The sequence below is a fragment of the Xyrauchen texanus genome, chromosome 8 (genome assembly GCF_025860055.1).
Source record: "Xyrauchen texanus isolate HMW12.3.18 chromosome 8, RBS_HiC_50CHRs, whole genome shotgun sequence".
NCBI classification, from domain to species: Eukaryota; Metazoa; Chordata; class Actinopteri; order Cypriniformes; family Catostomidae; genus Xyrauchen; species Xyrauchen texanus.
The window spans coordinates 43,603,753-43,630,246 of record NC_068283.1 but is presented as its reverse complement, the minus strand read 5'-3'; the positions used below and the strand labels follow the sequence as shown (position 1 = coordinate 43,630,246).

Genomic DNA, 26,494 nt, shown 5'->3' with positions numbered 1-26,494 from the left:
TGGCAATATTTCTTCTGCATTAAAACTAAATCTATTTGAATAAGAGGGACATGTGATATATTTCAATGAAACTGATAAAGTTATTTAGTAACATCTTAAATTAAACATATTATTATAATAACTGATAAAAACTTTGGAGATATTAATTGAAGAGAGGAATCTGACTCCCTAAACTTAAATATCTACTAATTATTTTACTCATAACTAAAATATCTGAACACTGAAACATGTTTCAAATCTAATCAAATGTATAATGCATGAAACATGAAAGTCTTGATGTACATTTCTCCAAATCATCAGTAACAGTCATGAGATATGATTAAAAACCCTTTTTAATTCTGTCATCATTTCTTCATCCTCATGTTCTGCAAACCCGTTTGTCTTTGTTTCTTCATTGCAACACAAGAGAAGATGTTAAGTTGAATGTTTGCCTCAGTTACATTCACTTTTATGGCACTGTTTTTCCAGTGAAAGTGAATGGTGACTGAGGCTGTGACTCAGCCTAACATCTCCTCTTGTCTTCCATGTAAGACAGAAAGTCACATGGGTTTGAAACAACACAAGAGTGAGTAAATGATGACCGATCTGAATTTTCATCTCTTTGATAAATTATTGTTGATGTTCCTGTGTTTGAATTGTGTGTCTGAATCAAACACTGCTGATCTACAGAAACACGGTTTAATATCATTTTCTCAACATGTCACTGGTACATGATGATGTATGAACAGAATAATACAGAAATACTTACTGTAAATGATTTTACAGAGGCAGTACAGAAACACTATCCCAAAGAAGACTGATATTATGACTCTCTCAGTCTCTGCATAACTCAGAAGTTTTCCAAAGGCAGATTTTAAAAGAGCTGAAAGAAAGATGCAGATAAAACTACAGTATATATAAATATAAATACAGAAGCATTAAACACACTTTTCATTTAAGATGTTTTTATGACTGTCTCTAGTAATCTGTGCTTTAGTGTTTCAGATCACTGTCTGCTCCTGACATTGACCCTGTGACCTTTGACCTGCTTTTATTACACCTGTCATCATGATACAACACTGAGATGTTATTTAGGGGTTGTTTGGGTGTATAATTCATGGACGTAACATGATGTTTTCAGAGTGAGATGTAATGCTGATGTTTTGATCAGATTGATGACAGATGAGTGGATGTATTTTATAAGAGTGAAAATAAACACAGATGAACACATGAACACATTCATGTAAATCCTGAATGAACTGCAGCACAACACATGAAATAAATATTCTGGGTTAAAGCTGAAGTTAAACTCAATGAAGCATGATGTTGATTACGCCAAATAATCTTTTCTTTACAAATATGCAAAACTGGAGTTAATGAGGCACTTACAATAGAAGTGAATGTGGCCAAAGTTTGGATTTAAATCAACATGTGACACTTATAATTTAATAAAAGCACTTGCACTAATTGTTCTGATAAAACACATTTTTATTTGAGCTTTATGATGTTTAAATTATTGTTTTCATGGTCGCTTTAAGGTTTACGGTGTTGCATTGCCATGGCAACAAAGTTGTACATTTGGACATAACTTTACTCAAAAAGCATTTTTAAGTGTTTTTATTTACACACATATTACATTAACATGAACTTTGTTTACATCTTGTGACTATAATTTTGAAACGGTGATTATTTTAACATTTATGGATTGGTCCCGTTTACTTCCATTGTAAATGCCTCAGTGTTACCCAGAATTCTGTGTTCTTTAAGAAAAGGAGGGACAAATATAAATGCATTTTTATGGTAATCAACATTTTACAAAACTGCTGTTGATTGAGTTTAACTAGAATTGAACCTGGAATATTCCTTTAAAGTATTTGTGTAATATTATTGTTTTATAATGTAGAATATCATGAATATTAAATCACTTCAGTTCTGACAGTCACAATTGTTTGTTTTTTACTGACTGTTAAAGTGAATTGTTAAACATGATAATTATTGTTGTTGTGTTTGGATTGTTTACCTGAATAAATAACAGCTGAGAGAAAAACATATTCTGCAACGCAACTGTGATCCAAAATCAGTTTATTAATGTGACCTGTAAAACAGAAAATATAATATCACAGAAAACACTGAAACACTGAAAATATAATTGAGATTACTGACAGAGATCATGTGATGTCTGCACATCCTGATATTATGATTCATCTCCTGATCTCTGATAAACAATAATCAGAAATAAATAATTTACCTGTGAAGTCTGTAACATATGGAGCGGCCCAGAGCAACATTAGAGGTCTCAGAATATAAAGAGCACAACAACAAACTGTCTCGTTCACAGATCCTGAAACAAAAACACACATTTGACTGAATATAAATGTTTAAACATAGAAAAATAAAACATCTGGCATGAAAACAAAACTCACACATTTAATAATGAAGATGAATTTAAAGACTCACCTTCAGAAACACCCCAGAACACAAAAGCACAAAACATGATGATATTTGGACAAAAGGCCAGAAACACGTGAAGACGGAGGACTGAATCTAGAGATAAAAATAAACACAATAAAAAACAGAGAAAAATACAAAACAAATGATAATATAAATATAATATAATTTATTTAAAAGAAGAAAATGACTTTGAATTACATCATTAAAACAATATTTTCCTCTATTTTGATTATCAGTAGACAAGCTGTCACAGCAGATGTTCAAATCCAGATGCATCATGGGTATTTTACACTACCAAAGCTGAAGTTTAGTCACAAGAGTTTTCCTCAGACACCGTGAATGAGAAACTTTATGACTAAATCCCAAAGTAATCTTCAGTTAGACGTGAACACTGAGCGTCTGCAGTTCCTGAAACCTCAAACTCAAACTGAACAAACCTCTTAAGATGAAACATTTGCTTGTATATTTATATTTATATTTACTCCATTTCAAACTTCTTCAAAAGATTCATAAAGTCATCAAACACACAGATACTCTCTCACAACACTCATGTGAGATTTATTCAAACTGCTGTAATCTACAGAACAGTATTCGGTTCATATTCAATCTCGCATCATCATTCCTGAATAAACAGGTTGGTTTTGTGTTTACAGTCGAGCCTCGTTTTAAGAAAAGTGTCTTTGCTATTGAGAAGAACTATAAGTTTGGATTGAAAGAAACATCAACTGTAAATCACAGATCTTCATCTCTCTTCAGTGTTTTCATCTGTTGTGTGTGTGTGTGTGTGTGTGTGTGTGTGTGTGTGTGTGTGTTTAACTCTGTTCAGATTCATTGATCCTGTCAGACTTGTTTGTTAGATATCGTTGATATTTATATATAAACATGATTTCTGCTGTGATTTGGATCTGCCTGATTAAGACTTTAATATATATATATCCCATAATTATTCACACAATTATTCTCTCTTTCTCAGAAAATGACACGTTCAACTACAGTAGCACAGATCTCATCAGACACAAATCTTTTCATTAAAACTCATAAATAAACATTATTATTATTTCTTGTAATCTACATTGTCAAAGTGGGATAAATGAGTTACTTTGTACTGTTGCGGGACGCATGTAAGTTTTCATAGTTCAATCTTAAATAAATAAATTAAAGCAATGTGAAGATTAATATGATCAGATGACAATAATGTATTGATCTAATCTGTTCTGTAGGATCTATAATCACAAAAGTATTTATTAATACTCTTAATTTTATTCATATTGTGCATAGTTATTTAGGACACAGCATAAGCTAATTATTGACAGCTTTCCCAAATCATAAGTCTGCTATACTATTGCATATTGATAATGTAAACAACCTTGTGTATACGTTTACAGTAGCAGTTAAAATGTTAATGTAGTGCTAGTCATTTGTCCTGCATTAGTTATTGATTAGTTAATAATAGGGCTGTCAAGTTAACGCGTTAATAACACGCGAATAATTACACAAAAAATAATGCGTTAAAAAAATTTACGCATTTTAATTGCATGCTTTTAGTACCACCTGTTTACTCCAGAGGGCAGTAAGTGAAATTTCAGCTGTGTGAGCAACACACAGTTTATACAGTGAAGAAAACACACATATGTGTTACTAAGGGTTCAAATGTGAACTAAGGGATCTCAAGATGTGTTTAATGATTGAGTATTAAACTAGATTTAACTTGACACAGTGACCTAAACATTTTATTTTTATGATGCAACACACCCGAGACAAGCATGTCTGACGCAGGTCGTATGGTAGGGTGACCATCGGGACAGTCCCGAAATTGGAAGCTTTGTCACGCGTCCCACAAGTCATAAGCAGTGTCCCGCATTTCAATTTTGTCTGTATAAAATTTTATCTTTATTATTATTTCGGCATCATTTTATTTCATCGTCCTTTAGATACAAAATCACTATAAAAAAAAAGTTAATAAGAAAACACTGAACATGCACAGTGCAGCATTTTTTCTGGCCAGAGCGGAAAACACTGGAAAAACAACTGCAACAGAAAAATGGAACAGAATGAACTGAGCATCTGTGGACCTCATCAAAACTGAACTCCTGGTGAAAGTGAACTCCTGGTGAAAGTGAACACCTGGTGAAAGTGAACTCCTGGTGAAAGTGAACACCTGGTGAAAGTGAACTCCTGGTGAAAGTGAACACCTGGTGAAAGTGAACACCTGGTGAAAGTGAACACCTGGTGAAAGTGAACTCCTGGTGAAAGTGAACACCTGGTGAAAGTGAACACCTGGTGAAAGTGAACACCTGGTGAAAGTGAACTCCTGGTGAAAGTGAACACCTGGTGAAAGTGAACTCCTGGTGAAAGTGAACTCCTGGTGAAAGTGAACACCTGGTGAAAGTGAACACCTGGTGAAAGTGAACACCTGGTGAAACTGAACACCTGGTGAAAGTGAACACCTGGTGAAACTGAACACCTGGTGAAAGTGAACTCCTGGTGAAAGTGAACACCTGGTGAAAGTGAACTCCTGGTGAAAGTGAACACCTGGTGAAAGTGAACACCTGGTGAAAGTGAACTCCTGGTGAAAGTGAACTCCTGGTGAAAGTGAACACCTGGTGAAAGTGAACACCTGGTGAAAGTGAACACCTGGTGAAAGTGAACTCCTGGTGAAAGTGAACACCTGGTGAAAGTGAACTCCTGGTGAAAGTGAACACCTGGTGAAAGTGAACTCCTGGTGAAAGTGAACACCTGGTGAAAGTGAACTCCTGGTGAAAGTGAACACCTGGTGAAAGTGAACTCCTGGTGAAAGTGAACACCTGGTGAAAGTGAACTCCTGGTGAAAGTGAACACCTGGTGAAAGTGAACTCCTGGTGAAAGTGAACACCTGGTGAAAGTGAACTCCTGGTGAAAGTGAACACCTGGTGAAAGTGAACACCTGGTGAAAGTGAACACCTGGTGAAAGTGAACTCCTGGTGAAAGTGAACACCTGGTGAAAGTGAACACCTGGTGAAAGTGAACTCCTGGTGAAAGTGAACTCCTGGTGAAAGTGAACAACTGGTGAAAGTGAATTCCTGGTGAAAGTGAACTCCTGGTGAAAGTGAACACCTGGTGAAAGTGAACACCTGCACCTGCCAGGAGTTCTACAGTCATGATGAATGAGAAGGCCCAACTCGAAGCAGATCAGACAAAAAATGTAATTCAAGATGCACTAAATCCGGTAAGAACGCATTTAATCTTTCTAGTCTTTAATAATGGAATTGATGTGCTTGTTTGGAAATGTGCTTTTTAACGATTAGATTATTATTTTCACTTCATTATATTTACATTGAGTCGGTCTGAGCTGTTAAAATTAGTTTGAATCGTAGACCTTATGCCAAACTGAGTGACGTTCACATTTAACATTTAACATCACTGGAAAAATACATCTAATATAAAATCAATATTTATTCACCGAGTAAAATAATAGTAAGTTATCTCTCCCTCGTGTCCCGCATTGTCCCGCAAAATCAGTTCTGCTGACCTGCAACAGATCAATAGCCAGGTGGTCACCCTATCGTCGGTCGTTACCTCACAAATATTGAATTACCGGTTTAGGAGGCGTCTTTTAAACTGTTACACTGTTTTTACCCCGTCAATCTTTATTTAAGAAACATGCTCCCTGAAATACTTTCACTTTGCTCCTTCTGTAATGCTGTAGATTAATCTGCCCCTCACATTTTTTGGGAATCTGCCCACGCTGTAGTATTTTGGTTACATTTTTTTAAATATATGATTTAAAAACTCTTTGTACCTCCAACAACTCCAAAGCATTGAAAAGCATTACACTATGTAATGAATATAATGTCTTGGCAATATTGTAAAATATATCTGTAGTATTGTGCACTATGTGGCTTGTTTAAAAAAAAAATATATATATATATATATCTGACGCAGGTGTAAATTGACGGTTCTTAAACAAGCCCACATAAAAAAATCTGCAACTGATTGATAAATTCACTTGTGTAATGGATTATTGTGAACTGTGTGACAATGATTGACTTATGATCAATAATATGGTAGTAAACATCTAAAGCTGCTTTTATATTGTCTTATTAATGATGAACTCTTCTGCTACAGGAATGTAATGCACTTTAATTATCTGAATATTTTATATTTATATATATATATGTATATATAATTTTTTAATATTTAAAGATAACGTCTAGGTTACGTATGTAAACTCCGTTCCCCGATGGAGGGAACGAGACGTTGTGTCAGAGAAGCGACACTAGGGGTCTCTCTTGAGCGCCGATATTCACCTCTGGACTATGAAAAAAGGCCAATGAGAGTTGGCAACCAGTATTTGCATGTCCCGCCCCCGGATATACGGGTATTTAAGGGAGTTCATTCAGGATTTTTCTGAGGAGCCGGAAATGGTCCGGCCACAACAGTGGCTCGGCTCAGCGACGTGGCAAGGGAGACACAACGTCTCGTTCCCTCCATCGGGGAACGGAGGTTACATACGTAACCGAGACGTTCCACTTCTGTCGCTCTCTCCACGTTGTGTCAGAGAAGCGACACTAGGGGTCCACTTATAAAAGTGCCATACGCTGAGCAGTGTATGTGAACTGCTGATACAGGAATGAGCAGGTATTCTTACGTGCAGGACGACCAACTGTATCAGGCTGCACGTACCCTTCCCCAATGCCCCATTTAAGCCATCAGGATTCCTTATCGTTACCCTGGAGGGGGGAACAAGGTGCTGGCCGCCAACCTGGGAACGGGTCAAGCCTGGCCGGGCCTCTTTTCTCTCTATGTTTCTCGCATAGAGCAACTAAGGCCGGGGCCCTTACCTACATGAGGGAAGGGGGTCTTAGCCCTTATTCAGGGCGGAGAAGACCCTGCGGAGGCCACGCCTACCCGAGAGGGGAGGCAAGTTTAAGTGGCAAAACCATCAGAGGCCTGCTTAGGGCCTATGTGGAAAAGTCGGTGCGGTGGTGGATCCAGCCTCATAGAGGGGGGAACATACAGCATGGCAACCGAGACAGCCATGATTGCCTAAGGGAAACACGGGAGTCAGCTCGCCAGAGGGGACAGAACCGTGGTGTTACACACAGGGGGAGTCCAAAGGAGGCCTTACCTGTGGAGCACCTATACCAGTACAGGGTAGCTTGTGGTACCCGCAGTGGCTTGGGTCAGCGAGTTCCTCCGCTGAACTGCGACCCACGAGGGCTAGGGAGGAATCAACCAGTGTCCCAAACCTGAGATCTCCTGGGAATTAAGGTGCACTGTTTCCCCTGGTTAGGGGGAAGGACGCTAGGTGCAAGTGATTCACCCGGTCACATCGTGGGCGTGCCACCGAGTTCTACGGGCTCGGTACGTGAGAAAACACGGGACGATACTGACTCAACTCGGAGATTGTAGAATCTCGCAAAAGTGTTAGGTGTTGCCCAGCCCGCTGCTCTACAAATGTCTGCTAGGGCAGTGCCCCTAGCCAGTGCCCATGAGGAAGCAACACTCCTGGTGGAGTGAGCTTGGACCCGCAAGGGGGGGAGGCACGGCCTGGGTGTGATAAGCCAGGGAAATGGCGTCGACAAACCAGTAGGCGAGTCTCTGCTTGGAGACAGCGTTCCCTATCTGCTGTCCCCCAAAGCAGACGAAGAGCTGCTCAGAGCGTCTGGTGCTCTGTGTGCGGTCCAGATAAATACGTACAGCGCGTACTGGACACAGCAGTGAAAGGGCTGGGTCTGCCTCCTCCCGGGGCAGTGCTTGCAGGTTCACCACCTGATCCCTGAAGGGCGTGGTAGGAACCTTGGGCACATAGCCTGGTCGCGGTCTTAGGATCACGAAAGTATCTGCCGGACCGAACTCCAGGCAAGCGTTGCTAACAGAGAACGCATGCAGGTCCCCGACCCTCTTGATGGAATCGAGCGCGATCAGCAGGGCAGTCTTGAGAGAGAGGGCCCTGAGTCCAGCTGAGTCAAGCGGTTCGAAGGGGGGTCTCTGGAGTCCTGTAAGGACGACCGAGAGATCCCAGGAGGGGAACAGGTTAGGCCGGGAGGGAATTATCCTCCGGGCACCTTTTAGGAACCTGCCGATTAAGTCGTGCTTACCAAGAGACTTGCCGTCTACCGTGTCGTGGTGGGCGGCGAGATAGCGGCGACATACACCTTGAGGGTGGAGGGGGACAGCCTCCTCTCCAGCCTCTCCTGAAGAAACACGAGCACTGACCTAACTGCACACTTCTGCGGGTCTTCGGCTCGGGAAGAACACCAGTCCGCGAACAGACGCCACTTTAGAGCATAGAGATGCCTGGTAGAGGGTGCTCTGGCTTGATTGATTGCATCTATGACGGTCGGTGGTAGGCCGGCTAGATCTTCCGCATCCCGTCCAAGGGCCAGACGTGGAGGTTCCAGAGGTCTGGGTGCGGGTGCCAGAGCGTGCTCCGTCCCTGAGAAAGAAGGTCCTTCCTCAGGGGAATTCACCAGGGAGGGGCTGTCGTGAGGAGCGTGGGCCAGTAAGGGGCTACCAGAATGACTTGCTCCTCGTCCTCCCTGACCTTGCATAGCACCTGTGCAAGAAGGCTCACTGGGGGAAATGCGTACTTGCGCAGCCCCGCCGGCCAGCTGTGTGCCAACGCGTCTGCCCCGAGGGGAGCCTCTGTCCGGGCATACCAGAGCGGGCAGTGGGAGGTTTCTTGGGTGGCAAACAGGTCTACCTGAGCCTTGCTGAACCAATCCCAAATCAGCTGGACCGACTGGGGGTGGAGCCTCCACTCTCCGCCAGGCAAGCTTTGTCTTGACAGCGCATCCGCTATCACATTGAGGTTGCCGGGGATGTGAGTGGGGCGCAGTGACTTGAGTCGCTGCTGACTCCAAAGGAGGAGACGACAGGCGAGCTGTGACATGTGGAGGGAGCGTACTCCGCCTTGGCGGTTTATGTAGGCTACGACCGTGGTGCTGTCTGTCCTGACTAGGACGTGTTTGTTCCGAATTAACGGGAGAAACTTCTGCAGGGCCAGAAAAACAGCCAGCAGCTCTAGGCAGTTGATGTGCCAGCGCAGCGGGCCTCAGTTCCACAGGCCTACGGCTGCGCGCCCGTTGCATACGGCGCCCCAATCCAATTTGGAGGCGTAGGTTGTGACCAGAACGCGTCGGGACACCTGCTGTAAGGGTACTCCTGCCCTTAGAAAGCAGAGGTCTGTCCAGGGTTTGAAGGTTTGGCGGCAGGCAGAGGTAACTTTTACGTTGTGCGGACCACGGCGCATGGCTTGAAGGAAGCGAGGCATTTCAGCACTGACTGAGCACGCTCGTTGGAGAGACGTGCTGTCATTGGGACTGAGTCTAACTCCAGACCGAGAAAAGAGATGCTCTGGACCGGGGAGAGCTTGCTCTTTTCCCAGTTGACCTGAAGCCCCAAACGGCTGAGGTGGCTGAGCACCTGGTCTCTGTGTGCGCATAGTAACTCTCGGGAGTGGGCCAGTATGAGCCAGTCGTCGAGGTAATTGAGTATGCGTATGCCGGCTTCTCGGAGCGGGGCAAGAGCTGCCTCTGTGACTTTCGTGAAGACGCGAGGGGACAGAGACAGGCCGAAGGGGAGGGCTTTGTACTGATACGCCTGGCCGTCGAACGCGAACCTTAGGAAGGGTCGATGTCGAGGGCGAATTGAGACGTGGAAGTACGTGTCCTTCAGGTCTACCGCTGGGAACCAATCTAGATGCCGGACACCAGATAGAATTTGTTTCTGGGTGAGCATTTTGAACGGGAGTTTGGACAAGGTCCTATTGAAAACTCGCAGGTCCAAAATCGGTCGTAAGCCGCCGCCTTTCTTGGGTACAACGAAGTAAGGGCTGTAGAAACCCTTCTTCGTTTCAGTTGGAGGGACAGGCTCTATCGCGTCCTTTAATAGAAGGGAGGCGATTTCTTCACGCAGGGAATGGGCATGTTGGCCGTGTACTGCTGAAAAATGTACGCCCACGAAGGGGGGCGGAGACCTGGCAAACTGAATTGCGTAACCGAGTCGAATGGTCCGGTGCAGCCAGCGTGACGGGTCGGGCAGTGAAAGCCACGCCTCTAAACTCCGTGCTACGGGCACCAAGGGGACGAGTTTTTTGGACGTACCCGGCGGGGCTTCGCAGCGGTGCGGAACAGGTAATGCGGCGTCGGGAGGCAACGTGGCGTCCTGAGGCTCTGGTGCTGAGAATAAACTCAAAGCACTTACATTGCTCCACGCATCCAGCAGGGGGCGGGTTCGTGACTGAGGAGGAGGTCTGATGTTGGCGTCCTCTGGACTCGTCTGAACCGGCCGGCCGGGGAACAGTCGTGGGGCTGAAGGCGGGGACACCGCGTCCATGGAGCCGGGACTGTTGAGACCTGAAAGCAGAGTGCCGTGAGAACGGCATTTGCAGGCCAGGTGACCCCAAAGACAACAAGGAAATAGCTCTATAGAGTGTAAGGAATTTAACAAAACATTCTCCTCCCGGCCCTCCACCGGGGAACGGAGTGGTCTTACCAGCTCTGGAGCTAACGTCTCGGTCTCTGGGTCTGTCATCTCAGGAGCGCCTGGGAGCCTTCTGGGTCCTCAAGGTGGTCCGTGAGACGATGGGCGTCCAACTTCTGCGGGGAGCTCAACGCTGGGGCTGAGAGCTGGGCCCACTCACTTGTTAGTTGAGGCGGAGCACCACTTTCTTTCTTTCTTGAAAGCCGGACAGGGCATGGCCCCTGGCAGCAGGTTTGCGGCAGGGCAGGATGCTCTTTTTTTGCTTGAAAATAGCCTTCGTCTGTTTCTTCACCACTGAGGACTGCTGGGTGAAGTCATCAAGTGGTGTCGCCGAATGGACGGAGCTGGGAGACGGGGGCGTTTGAGAAAGCGTGCTTTGTCTGCCTCCCGTACTGCCTGTCCATCGTTGCGTTTCTGGACCACGGAGTGGCCATCGCCTGTTTGAGTGCAGTTCCTGCAGCACGTCAAGAACAGGACCACCCAAGTGCAGATTTGAAGTGCCCTGGCCCGGTGGACTTGCAGGAGGGGGCCATGGCGTGCAGGGGGAGAGGTCTGGGACCATTCTACCACCGAGGGTAGCGAGAGCGGAGGAGCGAGGAAGCTGGGCTTGCTCAGCTCGTCATGCACATCCGGGAAGGAATCCGGGGGGGGCGCGGCTGTGAGCGGCGCACATGCCCGCGGATCCAATTAAGCCCGGGAAAGCATAGTGGACCTTCTTGCATCAGGCTCAGACTGGGTGGAGACCCGAAGGTGGCGGCCCAGGCGAGTTATCCGCATTCGGCGCCGCTGTTACGTTCTCCGATGCAGCGGTGATGTCATCATCCAATGCCGGGGAGCTCGAGGGACCGGATGGTAGGCTGTTAAGCGGACCGCACTAATCCCAAGCTCGGGGGAAGCAGGCAAGCGTGCCGGGGAGGCGGGAGGATTTCGAGGGGATTTACCCGCCGAAAGCGTCCCGTTATTCTCCCCAGATCGTTCTCCATCGCCCGTGGCACCTGCCTCAATCCCGTTGGAAGGAGGTGAGGCGCGGGGGGCGGCTGAAATGGCTCTCTCTCACTACAAGAGAAAGCAGAGATCGCAACGCTGCCGCGGTTATGTTCTCACACTGAAAACATAACCCATTGGAGAGAATGCTCATCCCGAGCTCGGACGGAAACAAGCAAGCGTGCCGGGGAGGCGGGGGGTTTCGAGGGGGTTCACCTGGCGAAACGGAGCCCGTCACTGTCCCCAGATTGTTTTCATCGCCCGTGGCGCCTGACTCAATCCCGTAGGAAGGAGGCGAGGCACGGGGGATGGCTGAAGCGGCTTTTTCTCACTACAAGAAAAAGCCACGACCGCAATGCTGTCATGGCTATGTTCTCGTACTGAAAACATAGACCATTCATAAAAACGCTGCCTGCGTGTGATCGCAACCCAGGAATGCAAGGCAGTTTTTATGGCCGTCAGAGGTGGGGAGAATCAACGCATCCAGAAACTACACAGAGGCGGAAAATCGTCTTTAAAAAGATGCGTCCTGAGAAGGACGTTCAACACCGCTGTGTTTTGCTCTTTAAGAGTGAAATTCACTCTTTTAGAATAACTCTTTCGAGTTGTCTGCGCTGTCGAAGCGCCAAGGCGCAAGAATGCACAGCCGTGCACGAATGAGAAAGCCGCTGTTGTGCACCGTCAGATCCAACAGCATGCAGAGCATCAGAGGATTAAACAGGAACTTGGTGTGTAACTCGCAGCAGACTGCATGCACGACCATCGGCTCCAAAGAAATTTTCTGAATGAACTCCCGTATTTGCGCCGCTTAAATACCCGTATGTCCGGGGGTAGGACATGCAAATACTGGTTGCCAACTCTCATTGGCCTTTTTTCATAGTCCAGAGGTGAATATCGGTGCTCAAGAGAGACCCCTAGTGTCGCTTCTCTGACACAACGTGGAGAGAGCGACAGAAGGGGAACTATGTATAATTATTTCATCATTATATATTTAATTATTGTTATATGAGGGGCTTTCTCAGCAAATATTTGTATATGTGATTAATCACAATTAATTAAGTGGGACCCCATGTAATTAATTAGATTCAAAATTGTAATCAATTGACAGCCATAATTAATAGTGAAACATCACTTTCATCTGTGCTCTTACTTACTAATTCATTAATCAGAGTTTCTTGTTAGTTAAATGTAGTTACTAGGTTGTTAATATTTTGTTACTCATTAGTTCCTATGAGTTATTCATTAACGAAGGAACCTTATTCTAAAGTGTTTCCACGTTATCTTTATTGTGTGTAATGAGTCCAAATGGAGAAAAATACAGTTTAATACAGACGAGTTAAAACTCAATTCTATCACAGTAGTCTCAAGCTAACTTGTGCCGATACTTTCAAAACTGTGTATTTTAATTTATGATTATGGACTTTAATCTGTCTCGTTTCTTCTATTGTGAAATTAAAAGTTTATAATTGAGTGACGAGTCTAAATTATTTTCTGTGTAATTGACATTAAGCCCCACGTCGCTTCATTTACAGGATATTCAACCTGAATTTACTGAATTTATGAATTTATTCAAGCAGCTTAAATTAGATTAATAAGAGTGTTTGAGAAAAGTTTTATGTTTGTATTGAGATTGAACTTCTTTGTGGTTGCAGTTTTAAATGTGTTACGGGTTTCTGGAAATGTTTCTTAGCAATTGTGGAAAATGTGCTACAATATTAGACAAAACCAAATCAAACTATTGTGTTGATTGAGGATACAAAAGATTTTTTTCATATTGTTGACTTACCAAGTAGTCTCGGTACCAAAACTGTGCTGACGAAAAACAAACTTCTCTGTTGTCTGAAAACTGTGCATCTGTATTCTCCCTCATCTTCAGCTGTCACATTGTTCAACAGGAGGGAGAAGTTTCCAAGTTGAATCTGGTCAGTAAAGAAATGAGCTCTATCATGATAATCCTGCTGCTGGACCTCTGGTCGACTCTTATTATCTGGATACTGACAAACTAAATCTGATTTATCTCCTGATCTTCTCCATTCCACCTTCAGATCCTCCATTGGTAAGGGTTCACCAACTAAACAGGGCAAAACCACTGAACCTCCCAGAGGAACAACCAGTTCACAAGTGTGTTCAACCTTAACTTCGTACCCTGAAAAGACAAATTAATTAAATTATGAAATAAAATGTTTTTGTTTACAGGCAAATAAAGTGAAGAATGTTTTGTACATAAAATATTTGAGGAAAAACACAAGATTAACATGCAGAACTGTGTTAAGAGATCAAACACAAACTCAATAAAGTATTTTTATTTATTATTTCAGTTGAATGTCTTTGTAGCCCTAAACTGACTTTGAATATGACAAGAACATTTTCCTCAATATTTCAGGCATCTTCTGAAATCTGTATTTAATAATTTACATTCGACTGAAGAGGTGCAGATCCAGATGCATGATGGGTATTTTACACTCTTTATTTGTTAGAGGTTCAGAAAGTGAGCAACACTAAGAGGTTTTTGTTAGTTTTCTCTTATTAACAGTTTTCAGTCGTGTGAGTCCACAGCAGTGAACAGAACTGTAGAACAACATAGTGACATTTAATGCTGTCACTGAGCAGATTCTGGAAAGTTCAGTGATTTCTCAAAGTCTTCAGTGCTGTCAACAGTTCAAGATGTTCTTATAATAACTGTCAAAAAAATCGGTTTATGGGCTTTTGACTTTATAGATAAAAAGAGTGAAGCTGCGAGTCCATGAACACAATCACTGCAACATCTGACACTTCCTTTTCCCTTCTGAACTATTTGTTCTAGAAACACAATTCATTTTGTCTTTGGATTTAACAGATTTAATAAATGTTGTTATCCTCACTAAATATGAGTCATATGATGATGTTCATCCTGCATTAAACTGACAAACACATTGTTGATATTCAGTTTATCAGTTTCACTGTATGACAGAGTTCCTCTGCTGAACTGCGACCCACGAGGGCTAGGGAGGAATCAACCGTGTCCCAAACCTGAGATCTCCTGGGAATGAAGGCGCACTGTTTCCCCTGGTTAGGGGGAAGGGCGCTAGGTGCAAGCGATTCACCCGGTCAGATCGTGGGCGTGCCACCGAGTTCTACGGGCTCGGTACCTGAGAAAACACGGGACGATACTGACTCAACTCGGAGATTGTAGAATCTCGCAAAAGTGTTAGGTGTTGCCCAGCCCTCTGCTCTACAAATGTCTGCTAGGGCAGTGCCCCTAGCAAGTGCCCATGAGGACGCAACACTCCTGGTGGAGTGAGCTCGAACCCACAAGGGGGGGGGGGGCACGGCCTGGGTGTGATAAGCCAGTGAAAGGGCGTCGACAACCCAGTGGGCGAGTCTCTGCTTGGAGACAGCGTTCCCTTTCTGCTGTCCCCCAAAGCAGACGAAGAGCTGCTCAGAGCGTCTGGTGCTCTGTGTGCGGTCCAGATATATACGTAAAGCACGTACTGGACACAGCAGTGAAAGGGCTGGGTCTGCCTCCTCCCAGGGCAGTGCTTGCAGGTTCACCACCTGATCCCTGAAGGGCGTGGTAGGAACCTTGGGCACATAGCCTGGTCGCGGTCTTAGGATCACGAAAGTATCTGCCGGACCGAACTCCAGGCAAGCGTCGCTAACAGAGAACGCATGCAGGTCCCCAACCCTCTTGATGGAAGCGAGCGCGATCAGCAGGGCAGTCTTGAGAGAGAGGGCCCTGAGTCCAACTGAGTCAAGCGGCTCGAAGGGGGGTCTCTGGAGTCCCGTAAGGACAACCGAGAGATCCCGGGAGGGGAACAGGTTAGGCAGGGAGGGAGTTATCCTCCGGGCACCTTTTAGGAACCTGACGATTAAGTCGTGCTTACCAAGAGACTTGCCGTCTACCGTGTCGTGGTGGGCCGCGATAGCGGCGACATACACCTTGAGGGTGGAGGGGGACAGCCCCCTCTCCGGCCTCTCCTGAAGAAACACGAGCACTGACCTAACTGTGCACTTCTGCGGGTCTTCGGCTCGGGAAGAACACCAGTCCGCGAACAGACGCCACTTTAGAGCATAGAGATGCCTGGTAGAGGGGCTCTGGCTTGATTGATTGTATCTATGACGGTCGGTGGTAGGCCGGCTAGATCTTACGCATCCCGTCCAAGGGCCAGACTTGGAGGTTCCTGAGGTATGGGTGCCAGAGCGTGCCCCGTCCCTGAGAAAGAAGGTCCTTCCTCAGGGGAATTCGCCAGGGAGGGGCTGTCGTGAGGAGCGTGAGGTCCGAAAACCAAGTCCGGGTGGGCCAGTAAGGGGCTACCAGAATGAATTGCTCCTCGTCCTCCCTAACCTTGCATAGCACCTGTGCAAGAAGGCTCACTGGGGGAAATGCGTACTTGCGCAGCCCCGCCGGCCAGCTGTATGCCAACGCATCTGCCCCGAGGGCAGCCTCTGTCCGGGCATACCAGAGCGGATAGTGGGAGGTTTCTTGGGAGGCAAACAGGTCTACCCGAGCCTCGCCGAACCGGTCCCAAATCAGCTGGACCGACTGGGGGTGGAGCCTCCACTCTCCGCCAGGCAAGCTTTGTCTTGACAGCGCGTCCGCCAACACATTGAGGTTGCCGGGGATGTGAGTGGCGCGCAGTGGCTTGAGTCGCTGCTGACTCCAAAGGAGGAGACGACGGGCGAGCTGTGACATGTGGAGGGAGCGTACTCCGCCTTGGCGGTTTATGTAGGCTACGACCGTGGTGCTGTCTGTCCTGACTAGGACGTGTTTGTTCCGAATTAACGGGAGAAACTTCTGCAGGGCCAGAAAAACAGCCAGCAGCTCTAGGCAGTTGATGTTCCAGCGCAGCGGACCTCGGTTCCACCGGCCTGCGGCTGCGCGCCCGTTGCATACGGCGCCCCAACCCAATTTGGAGGCGTCGGTTGTGACCAGAACGCGTCGGGACACCTCCTGCCCTTAGAAAGCAGAGGTCTGTCCAGGGTTTGAAGGTTTGGCGGCAGGCAGAGGTAACTTTTACGTTGTGCGTGCCGCGGTGCCATGCTTGTCTCGGGACTCGAGTCCGGAGCCAGTGCTGAAGTGGTCTCATATGCATCAACCCCAGCGGCGCGGCCGCCGTGGAGGATGCCATATGCCCCAGGAGCTGTTGGAAATGTTTAAGGGACCACGGCGCCTGGCTTGAAGGAAGTGATGCATTTCAGCACTGACTGAGCACGCTCGTTGGAGAGACGTGCTGTCATTGGGACTGAGTCTAACTCCAGACCGAGAAAAGAGATGCTCTGGACCGGGGAGAGCTTGCTCTTTTCCCAGTTGACCTGAAGCCCCAAACGCCTGAGGTGGCTGAGCACCTGGTCTCTGTGTGCGCATAGTAACTCTCGGGAGGGGGCCAGTATGAGCCAGTCGTCGAGGTAATTGAGTATGCGTATGCCGGCTTCTTGGAGCAGGGCAAGAGCTGCCTCTGCGACTTTCGTGAAGACTTACCTTGCTCCGTGTATCTGGCAGGGGGCAGGTTTGTGACTGAGGAGGAGGTCTGATGCTGGCGTCCTCTGGACTCGTCTGAACCGGCCGGCCGGGGAACAGTCGTGGCGCTGAAGGCGGGGACACCGCGATCCATGGGGCCGGGACTGTTGAGGCCTGAAAGCAGAGTGCCGTGAGAACGGCATTTGCGGGCCATTTGCCCCAGAGACAAAGGAAATAGCTCTTTTATTGAGAATTTGGGTACCGCAGCCCTTGTTAGGGGGTGCGGCAAATGAAAAAACAAAGGATTCTCCTCCCGGCCCTCCACCGGGGGACGGAGCGGTCTTAACACCTCCGGAGCTAACGTCTTGGGCTCTGGGTGCATTGTCTCAGGAGCGCCTGGGAGCCTTCCGGGTCCTCGAGGGGGTCCGTGAGACAGGGGGCGTGCGCTTCCCACGGTTTGCTCGACGCTGGGGCTGAGAGCTGGGCCCGGGTTGAGGAGGACCAGGAGCTTGCCTTCTGGCCACGGGAGGACGCCCTCGGCGAGCAGACGGGGCCTGGGCCGTGGCAGCAGGCTTGCGGCGAGGCATGATGTGAGAGATGGCCTCCGTCTGCTTCTTTACCATGGAGAACTGCTGGGCAAAGTCCTCGACGTTGTCGCCGAAGAGGCCGAACTGGGAGACAGGGGCGTTGAGGAAGCGAGTCTTGTCGGCTTCACGCATCTCGACCATGTTCAGCCACAGTTGACGTTCCTGGACCACAAGCATTGCCATCGCCTGCCCGAGTGCTTGCGCTGTGACCTTCGTCGCTCTCAGGGCGAGGTTGGTCGCTGAGCGCAGTTCCTGCAGCATGTCGGGATCAGGGCCACCCCCGTGCATGTAGCGTAGTGCCTTGGCTTGGTGGACCTGCAGGAAAGCCATGGCATGCAGGGCGGAAGCGGCGCGTCCGGTGGCGCTGTAGGCCTTCGCTGTCAGCGAGGAGGTTGCTCTACAGGTCCGGGAAGGGAGTACGGTGCGACCTCGCCAGGTGGTAGGGGTTCCGGGGCATAGATGGATCGCAACCGCCCTATCCACCTGGGGAATCGCCTCGTACCCATGGCGCGCTCCGCCGTCGAGGGTGGCGAGGGCGGACGAGCCTGTGGCGGTGTGACGAGTGGAGAGGGGTGCTCTCCACGAAGACGTCAGCTCATCATGCACTTCCGGGAAAAACGGGACCGGGGGGGGCGAGGCTGTGAGCGGCGCCCAGACCCCAGGAACCAGTCGTCCAGCCATGATGGTTGTGGGGAGGATGGAGGGTTCCAATCCAAGCCCACGCTGTTGGCTGCCCGGGAAAGCATGTCGGTCATCTGTGCGTCGGCCTCAGCCTGGGCGTGCAGGCCCGAAAGCGGCAGCCCAGGGGAGTCCTCAGCATCAGATAACACGCCCTCCGATGCCGCGGCGAGCTCATCTGCTTCCATCGCAAGAGGGTCGGCAGACTGGCTGTGAGGCGAGTCGCCACTGCCTCGAGCACGGACGGGAATCAACGAGCGTGCTGGGGTGTGGGTGGTCCGAGGGGGCGTACCCGGCGGAACTGCACCTGCTGCCATCCCCAAAACGCCTCCATCGCCAGCCGCATCGTCCTCAATCCCGTGGGAAGAAGGAGCAACACGGGGGGCGGCTGGAGTGGCTTTCTCAGGGTTGTAAGCAAGCCGCGACCGCAACGTTGTCATGGTCATGTTGTCGCAGTGAGAACATGAACCATCCACAAACGCAGCCTCGGTGTGATCGCTACCCAGACACGCGAGACAACGCCTGTGGCTGTCGGAAGTGGAGAGCACTCTACCGCATCCAGGAACAACACGGGGGCGGAAATGCATCTTTATAAAGACGCGTCCTTAAAAGGACGTTCAACGCCGCTGTGTTTTGCTCTTTTAGTGAAATTTACTCTTTTAATAAAAATCACTCTTTTGTGAAAAAAACTCGTGAGAGCTTTTTTAATCTGCACTGTCGATGTGCCCAGGGGCAGGAATGCACAGCCGTGCTGTTGTGCGCCGTAGAATCCAACAGCATGCAGCAGAGGGATAGCAGGAACTCGATGTGTACACGCAGCAGTTGCAGACAGGACCATTGGCTCCGAAGAAATTTTCTGAATGAACTCCCGTATTTGCGCCGCTTAAATACCTGTATGTCCGGGGGCGGGACATGCAAATACTGGTTGCCAACTCTCATTGGCCTTTTTTCATAGTCCAGAGGTGAATATTGGCGCTCAAGAGAGACCCCTAGTGTCGCTTCTCTGACACAACGTGGAGAGAGCGACAGAAGGGGAACTGAAATTAAACTCACTTGACAAAACACAAATGTAATATTATATAAAACAAAAGAACAAAATTATACAAAAACATAAATCAAGACTATTTATCATCGATTTTTGGTTCTCATCTGTTGACTTACATATGTTTAACGTTGTGTTGCCTGAAAACACAGAATCCTGCCCACTGAAAACTTTACATCTGTATTCTCCTTCATCTTCAGCTGTCACATTGTTCAACAGGAGGGAGAAGTTTCCATGTTGAATCTGGTCAGTAAAGAAATGAGCTCTATCATGATAATCCTGCTGCTGGTCCTCTGGTCGACTCTTATTATCTGGAGACTGACAAACTAAAGCTGATTTATCTCCTGATCTTCTCCATTCCACCTTCAGATCTTTCTTCAGTAAATGAGGATCAATGAAACAGGGCAGAACCACTGGACGTTCCAGAGAATGAATACTAGCTGGACGTCTCTGAGAATGATCAGTACTATATTTCACAATGAACCCTGAAAGATTATACATGTCATTTATAATGTGAAATAATTTCTAAGACAAGAGAAAAGGCAATTTTACACGATAAAATATTTAGGAAAAACTGTTACACTGTGTACAGAGAAATGGAGACTAAATTCAACTGATTATATTGTATTTTTACAGCTCCAGATGGTCTTTATTTACAGCAAATGTGAAAATCCTTCTTGAACAAACCTTTTTTCTGTGATGTGAAGTAGATTAAACAGAGCACAAGTGCAGCTCCAGCAGCAGTGATACAGAGAATCAACACCATTATGTGTAAAACAGACAAACCTGAAACACAAATATCAGTTAACACCACAGATTTTGTGTTTCACTTCATGAGTTTTGCCTTTCAAATGTAATTTCCACCAGAAGTAATAATGAACAACACACTCAAACATTTAGTGTCCATACTTCAGTATTCACACAGTGAGCACTTGATTGTAAAACTGGAAATCTGCTTGTACACTTGAGTGACAGATCCAGTTGTGTTTAAAGCTGCCAGCAAGTGATTCATTTGTGAAATATGTGCAAAACAGAGAAGCAGAGCAGAATGTAAATCTCAGTCACCATTCACTTTTAATGTGAGGGTGGAAGATGCATCAACAGTGACAGAGAACACATTTAGTGTATCACCAACTAAAGAAAGTCATACAGGTTTGGAACAACATGATGGTGATTAAATGATAAAATGATTTTCATTTCGGGGTGAAATGTGGAATTACAAGTGCCATTAAAAACTATTTGTTAACATTAGTTTGGCACCCTCTGTGAGCATTATAGTATAGTAAATGTCCAGCATTGTTTTTGTTCTCTGTCTTCTAAATTATCTGTATTTCTGTATTTCTGCATGAATTCAGGCATCGCTTGTTCGTCTATGGCCGTGTTCACAATGATATACTATCCATACTGTCCCTGTTTCTGATACACAGATATAACAGAAACCATAAGAGTAGTAGTAATGTAGTATGTAATAAAGCACTTATAACACGGCCTTATGCTCCATATTAATAGATAACAATTCACAATAAGTTTCTATTTGTTATCATTAGTTAATGCTTTAGATATCATGAACTAATACTGAACAAATATACAGCATTTATTAATCTAATGTTCATTTATAAACACATAAATTGTTCATTGTTAGTTCATGATGCATTGACTAATGTTAACATATATAACTTTGAATTGTGTGCATGTACAGTATTATTACTATATGTTGGAATTAATGTTAACATGAACATAAAAGTATTGTTCATTGTTAGTTCATGTTAACTTTATGTAACTAATGTTAGCGAATACAAACATGAAGTGTTACCCATAAATATCACCTGTCAGGAAACAACAACGATGTGTTAGTGCACGTCTCATTTCCAGTAATGATTATTACCAAGAGCAGCTCATGTGAGTATGAGAAGCAAGTCTGTAATTACAATTAGTCAAACAGTTTCTTTTATAAGCTTTAGATCGTTTTTTAAAGTTATTCAGCCAAGAAAAATGAGTCCTTGTTTGATTAATATATGTAATTGTAATCTAAATGGAACCTGTTACTAGTAATCCCTTACAGTAAAACTCTTAATTAAGATTGTAAGTGTTTTGTCACAGAGTTTTCTTTACTAAAAGTGTTTCTTGCAACTGGGTCTGTTTTATTACATTTAATCAGTTCTTTGTGTTCTCTTTTGTTTTATTGGTTTTTACTGTGGCATAAAGTTAAAAGCCCCAGAAATATTTAACAAATACAAAATCAGCCTGTTAAAGACATCGACTTAAAATGGGTTTGACACATCTGTAAATGCACACGGCCAAAAGTATTTATGTAAAGTGCCACACCTGCAATATTAATAGAAAACAAATTGCTGACTAATACACACACACATACACCCACACACACACACACACACACACACACACACACAGACACCCCTAAAGCAGGACTATCGCACATTAGAGGTGACTGAGGTGCTTTTTGTCCACAAACAGGAGTAAATATTCAGACTTCACTTTGAAAGAGTTTCTGAAGAACTGAAGCAGTTAATGAACAAGATCAAACTCAAACTGTCACTGTCACATTTATAATGCTAATTCAATTTACATGCAACTAAACAACTAAACTGTATAAAACCCATATATCAGTTTAAACTTCAATTATTGCATTTATGTGTTTTTCTTATTTATCTGTGACTCACCCAGTTGTACCAGTTCTACAGTTGTGTTGGCTGAAACTCCTCCAGCAAACACTTGACACATATAAACTCCTTTATCTTCAGTTCTGACACTCTTCAGTCTGAGAGAGAAGTTTCCTTTGGAGATTTCATCAGTGAAGAACTCAACTCTGTCTCTGTATTGCTCATGTGATGATTCGGGTAATGGTTCATTGTTTTGGTAGAGCAGGACCAGAATATCTCCATCTTTATCTGTTTTCTTCCATGAAAGCTCTTCAATCTCTTCAGGTGTGATGTGAGAGTCCACAGAGCAGTTCAGAGTGACGTCTTCACCCGCATACGCAGATATGGAGTGATCTGATCCCGAGACTATTAAACGCTCTAAAAAAAGGAACAGTTGCAAATATACAGCGTACAATTTTACTAAATGCAATTCAATGTTAATATGCACCTCAACGAGATTCTTACCAACATGTTTTATTTCGACCACAGTTTCACCAGAATCCTGCCCACTGAAAACTTTACATCTGTACTTTCCCTCATCTTCAGCTGTCACATTGTTCAACAGGAGGGAGAAGTTTCCATGTTGAATCTGGTCAGTAAAGAAATGAGCTCTATCATGATAATCCTGCTGCTGGACCTCTGGTCGACTCTCACCATCTTGATACAGATGAATCAGAGTCTCTGAGTCTGATCTTCTCCAATCCACCTCCAGATCCTCCATTGGTAAGGGTTTGTCAACAAAACAGGGCAAAACCACTGAACCTCCCAGAGGAACAACCAAAGGATCAGAGAGACCTTTCACTGTAATGCCTAAAAAATTTAAAAACACTTAATTTAATAATCATCATGAAGCCATTATTGTTTTATACTGTGATACATCATATCACTTTGATGAAGATGAGATCACATTATCTCTCAAAACACACGATTTATATGCTTTCATGTCTTTATTGAACACATCCCATTAAACATTCGCAGTGTTGTGGAAAAAGTAAGTAAACCCGTAGATTTAATAACTGGCTGATCCTCCTTTGGCAGCAAATAAACTCAACCAAGCGTTTCCGGTAGCTGCGGATTAGACCCGCACAATGTTCAGAAGGCATTTTGACCATTCTTCCTTACAGAACTGCTTCAGCTCAGCCATATTCTGTATGGTGTAAACTTGAGGTAATTCCAGAGCATCTCTATTGGGTTAAGGTCTGGGCTCTGACTGGGCCACTCCAAAAGGTGGATTAACATTTTTGAAGGCATTCTGTAATGGATTTACTTCAATGTTTAGGGTCATTGTCCTGCTGCAACACCCAACTTCTACTGAGCTTCAGCTGGTGCACAGCCACCCTGATAATATCGTATTTAATATTTAACATTGTTAAATCATCTTGTTAAATCAATATTTAGCATGACCACCTTTGCCTTTAAAACAGCCCCAGTTCTCCTAGTTACACCTTTCTTGGTTGTTGGCAGATCGGATGTTCAAGCTTCTTGGAGAATTCTCCACAGTTCTTCTGTCTGTTTCAGCTGTCTCAAATGCTTCTGTCTCTTCTTATAATCCCAGACAGAATCGATGTTCAGAGGGGAGATCTATTGTAGGGCTCCCTGTTATTCTATTCTAATCTTTTTTTTCTCTCAAGCTCTCCCTGGGAGGCTCAAGAGGAGGAGCCCTGGGAGGCTCGAGAGGCGGAGTCCTGGGAGACTCGAGGAGCGGAGCCCTGGAGGACTCGGGGGGCGCTGACTCTTGGACGGGCACGGCTACTGGCGCTGGCTCTTGGACGGTCATGGCTACTGGCACTGGCTCTTGGACGGTCATGGCTACTGGCGCTGGCTCTTGGACGGTCATGGCTACTGGCGCTGGCTCTTGGACAGTCATGGCTACTGGTGCTGGCTCTTGGACGGTCGAGGCTACAGGCGCTGGCTCTTGGACGGTCGAGGCTACAGATGCTGGCTCTTGGACGGTTGAGGCTACAGGCGCTGGCTCTTGGACGGTCGAGGCTACAGGTGCTGGCTCAGGGATGGTCGAGGCTACAGGCGCTGGCTCAGGGACGGCCGAGGCTACAGGCGCTGGCTCAGGGACGGCTGAGGCTTCAGGTGCTGGCTCTGGGACGGTCGAGGCTGCAGGCGCTGGCTCGCTGACCGTGGCAGGCGTAGGCGCTGGCTCGCTGACCATGGCAGGCGTAGGCAGGAGAGCAGAAGCCCCCCTTCTCCTCCTCCTCCTTCGGGCGGACGAAGTCGGCAGCGCTGGCTTGCTGATCAAGGCAGGCGTGGGCTCTGGCTTGTAAGCCTGAATCAAGAGAGGTGGTTCCTCGGCAGCGAGTTCTTTCAGAACGAGACTCACATACTCCCTCCACGTGTGATCTACGGGTTCCGGCGCTTCCCTCTGCCAGCATGTTGGTAGCCCCAGCCAGTAGATGGTCTTCATGGAAGCGTCATCGAACCCGGTGTGGATGGCAACAGTGGAAAAGAGATGTGAGTACTCGCGTCGGGTCAAATCCGCCTGGGCCAGTCCGGTGAAAACCGCTGCTAGATCCATTATGGTCGATCGTTCTGTTATGAAGAGCAGGTGAAGGCAGACGAGGGGCGAGGATCTAAATGCAGTGGGTTTTATTAATTAAACAAGAATGATAACACAAAAAAACAGGAACAAAGGAAATATCCACGATGGGAAAAAATAAGACAAATACACGGGGGGGAACAGGCAAACCACGAATCCACAAACATCAACATACAACGATCGACAAGGGAAAGGAAAACAAACAGGGTTTAAATACACAAGGTGATGGAACTAAACGATAAACAGGTGAAAACAATGAGTGGCAGTGCTGGCAGGTGGTGACGGCAAGGAAAGATGGGAAGTGTAGTTTCCTTAGACAAGGACTGGTGAAAACACGGGGCGGACAACAAGGAAACGTGACATGGAGTGTGACGTGCTGAGTGAAACAGAAAACACGGGGCAGACAACTAGGGATCGTGACAGATGTACAGATTCTGAGCATTGAATATACAGTTTAGTCTGAAATGCCCTTTATGTTGATTTATGTAGCATAATAATGCAGATATTAAAGGTGCTATATGTAATATTTTTACTGTACTAAATCAAATTTACTGTACAAACCCTCTAGCATTAATTTTTTTTAATAAAAATTACTGTGTAAATTCTTCTTGATAAAGGATCATTAGCCTTAAATAATCATACATATATTTATATAATTTGAAAGCCCTAGTTCTTCTCTTCAATATGGTATAGTTCAGGTGTGTGACGTTATATGAATATAATATGAATTTGTATAAGAATACCATATTCTGGCACAGAATGGTATTTTCAGAATTTTGGGCTCAGGCTGGAAAGGGTTAATTGTAATGCTCCTTCCATCCATTTTTTGTATGTATAATTTCCTTCTCCTCAGGAGCACTATTAAAGTATTTTGGTACAGGACCACAAACCACCTCCACCGATGACACTGCTAGTGAGTTCAAATGGCCCTTACTACAGTTCTGGTATCTTATTGGTAAAATTCTCTCTCTGAAATGAGAGGTTTTTGCATTTATAAAATATCTAATTTCTCTTCTTTATTTCATGATACTGGGTCCGTCATCCCCAGCAGCTGCTGGTCATTCTGGTGCTGCATCAACTGTACAGCATATTGGGTACAGCAATGCCGACTGGTCTTAGTGGTACACAGGTACTCCCTCTCGATAACTCCAGTGAGGATGAAGCTGGTAAGTGTACTTACTTTTTCCACTGAATGGCTTGTTAAAAGTGTGTATTTATTGGACTGAATGCTGATGCGGATGCGGCAGCGGAAGTGGTAGCCCTTGTGTAAAGCCCTCTTCATGTGAAGACCTACTTGGGTAAAGAGAAGCGAGTCTACCTGTGCGAGTCCACAGAGTAAGGACACTGACAAGGCGCCACTCACCATAGCACTTAAGAATTTTTTATTTTATCTCTTATTATTTAACTTCTACATACTAACATGTCTAGTTCGCTAATGACACATGCCTTCAAGCACATCCCTGTTATCTGTTGTAGACCGTTCACAAGATACAGATGCAAGACCAAATGCAACCCACACAACCTACGACCACTTTGCACTTCAGCACTTGCTCCATTCTCACTCTCAGTGGGACTCTGGAACTGCCAGTCTGCTGTGAACAAAGCTGCATTCATTCCAGCCTTTGGCACACAGTCCACCCTCAGCATCCTGGCACTGACAGA

The 26,494-nt window shown here is 45.8% G+C and overlaps 1 protein-coding gene across 1 annotated transcript; it reads right to left on the bottom strand.

Moving 5' to 3' along the window:
- Window positions 1-671: 671 nt before the first annotated feature.
- Window positions 672-24,668, bottom strand: LOC127648187 (uncharacterized). Its single transcript, XM_052132769.1, has 8 exons — window positions 24,446-24,668; window positions 22,750-23,094; window positions 22,306-22,662; window positions 20,312-20,410; window positions 2,437-2,523; window positions 2,228-2,320; window positions 2,000-2,074; window positions 672-862 (listed from the first exon to the last, which is right to left on the bottom strand). The coding sequence occupies exons 1-8, from the start codon at window positions 24,666-24,668 to the stop codon at window positions 693-695; spliced, it is 1,449 nt and encodes a 482-aa protein (XP_051988729.1). The 3' UTR covers window positions 672-692.
- Between the last annotated feature and the right edge of the window lie 1,826 nt (window positions 24,669-26,494).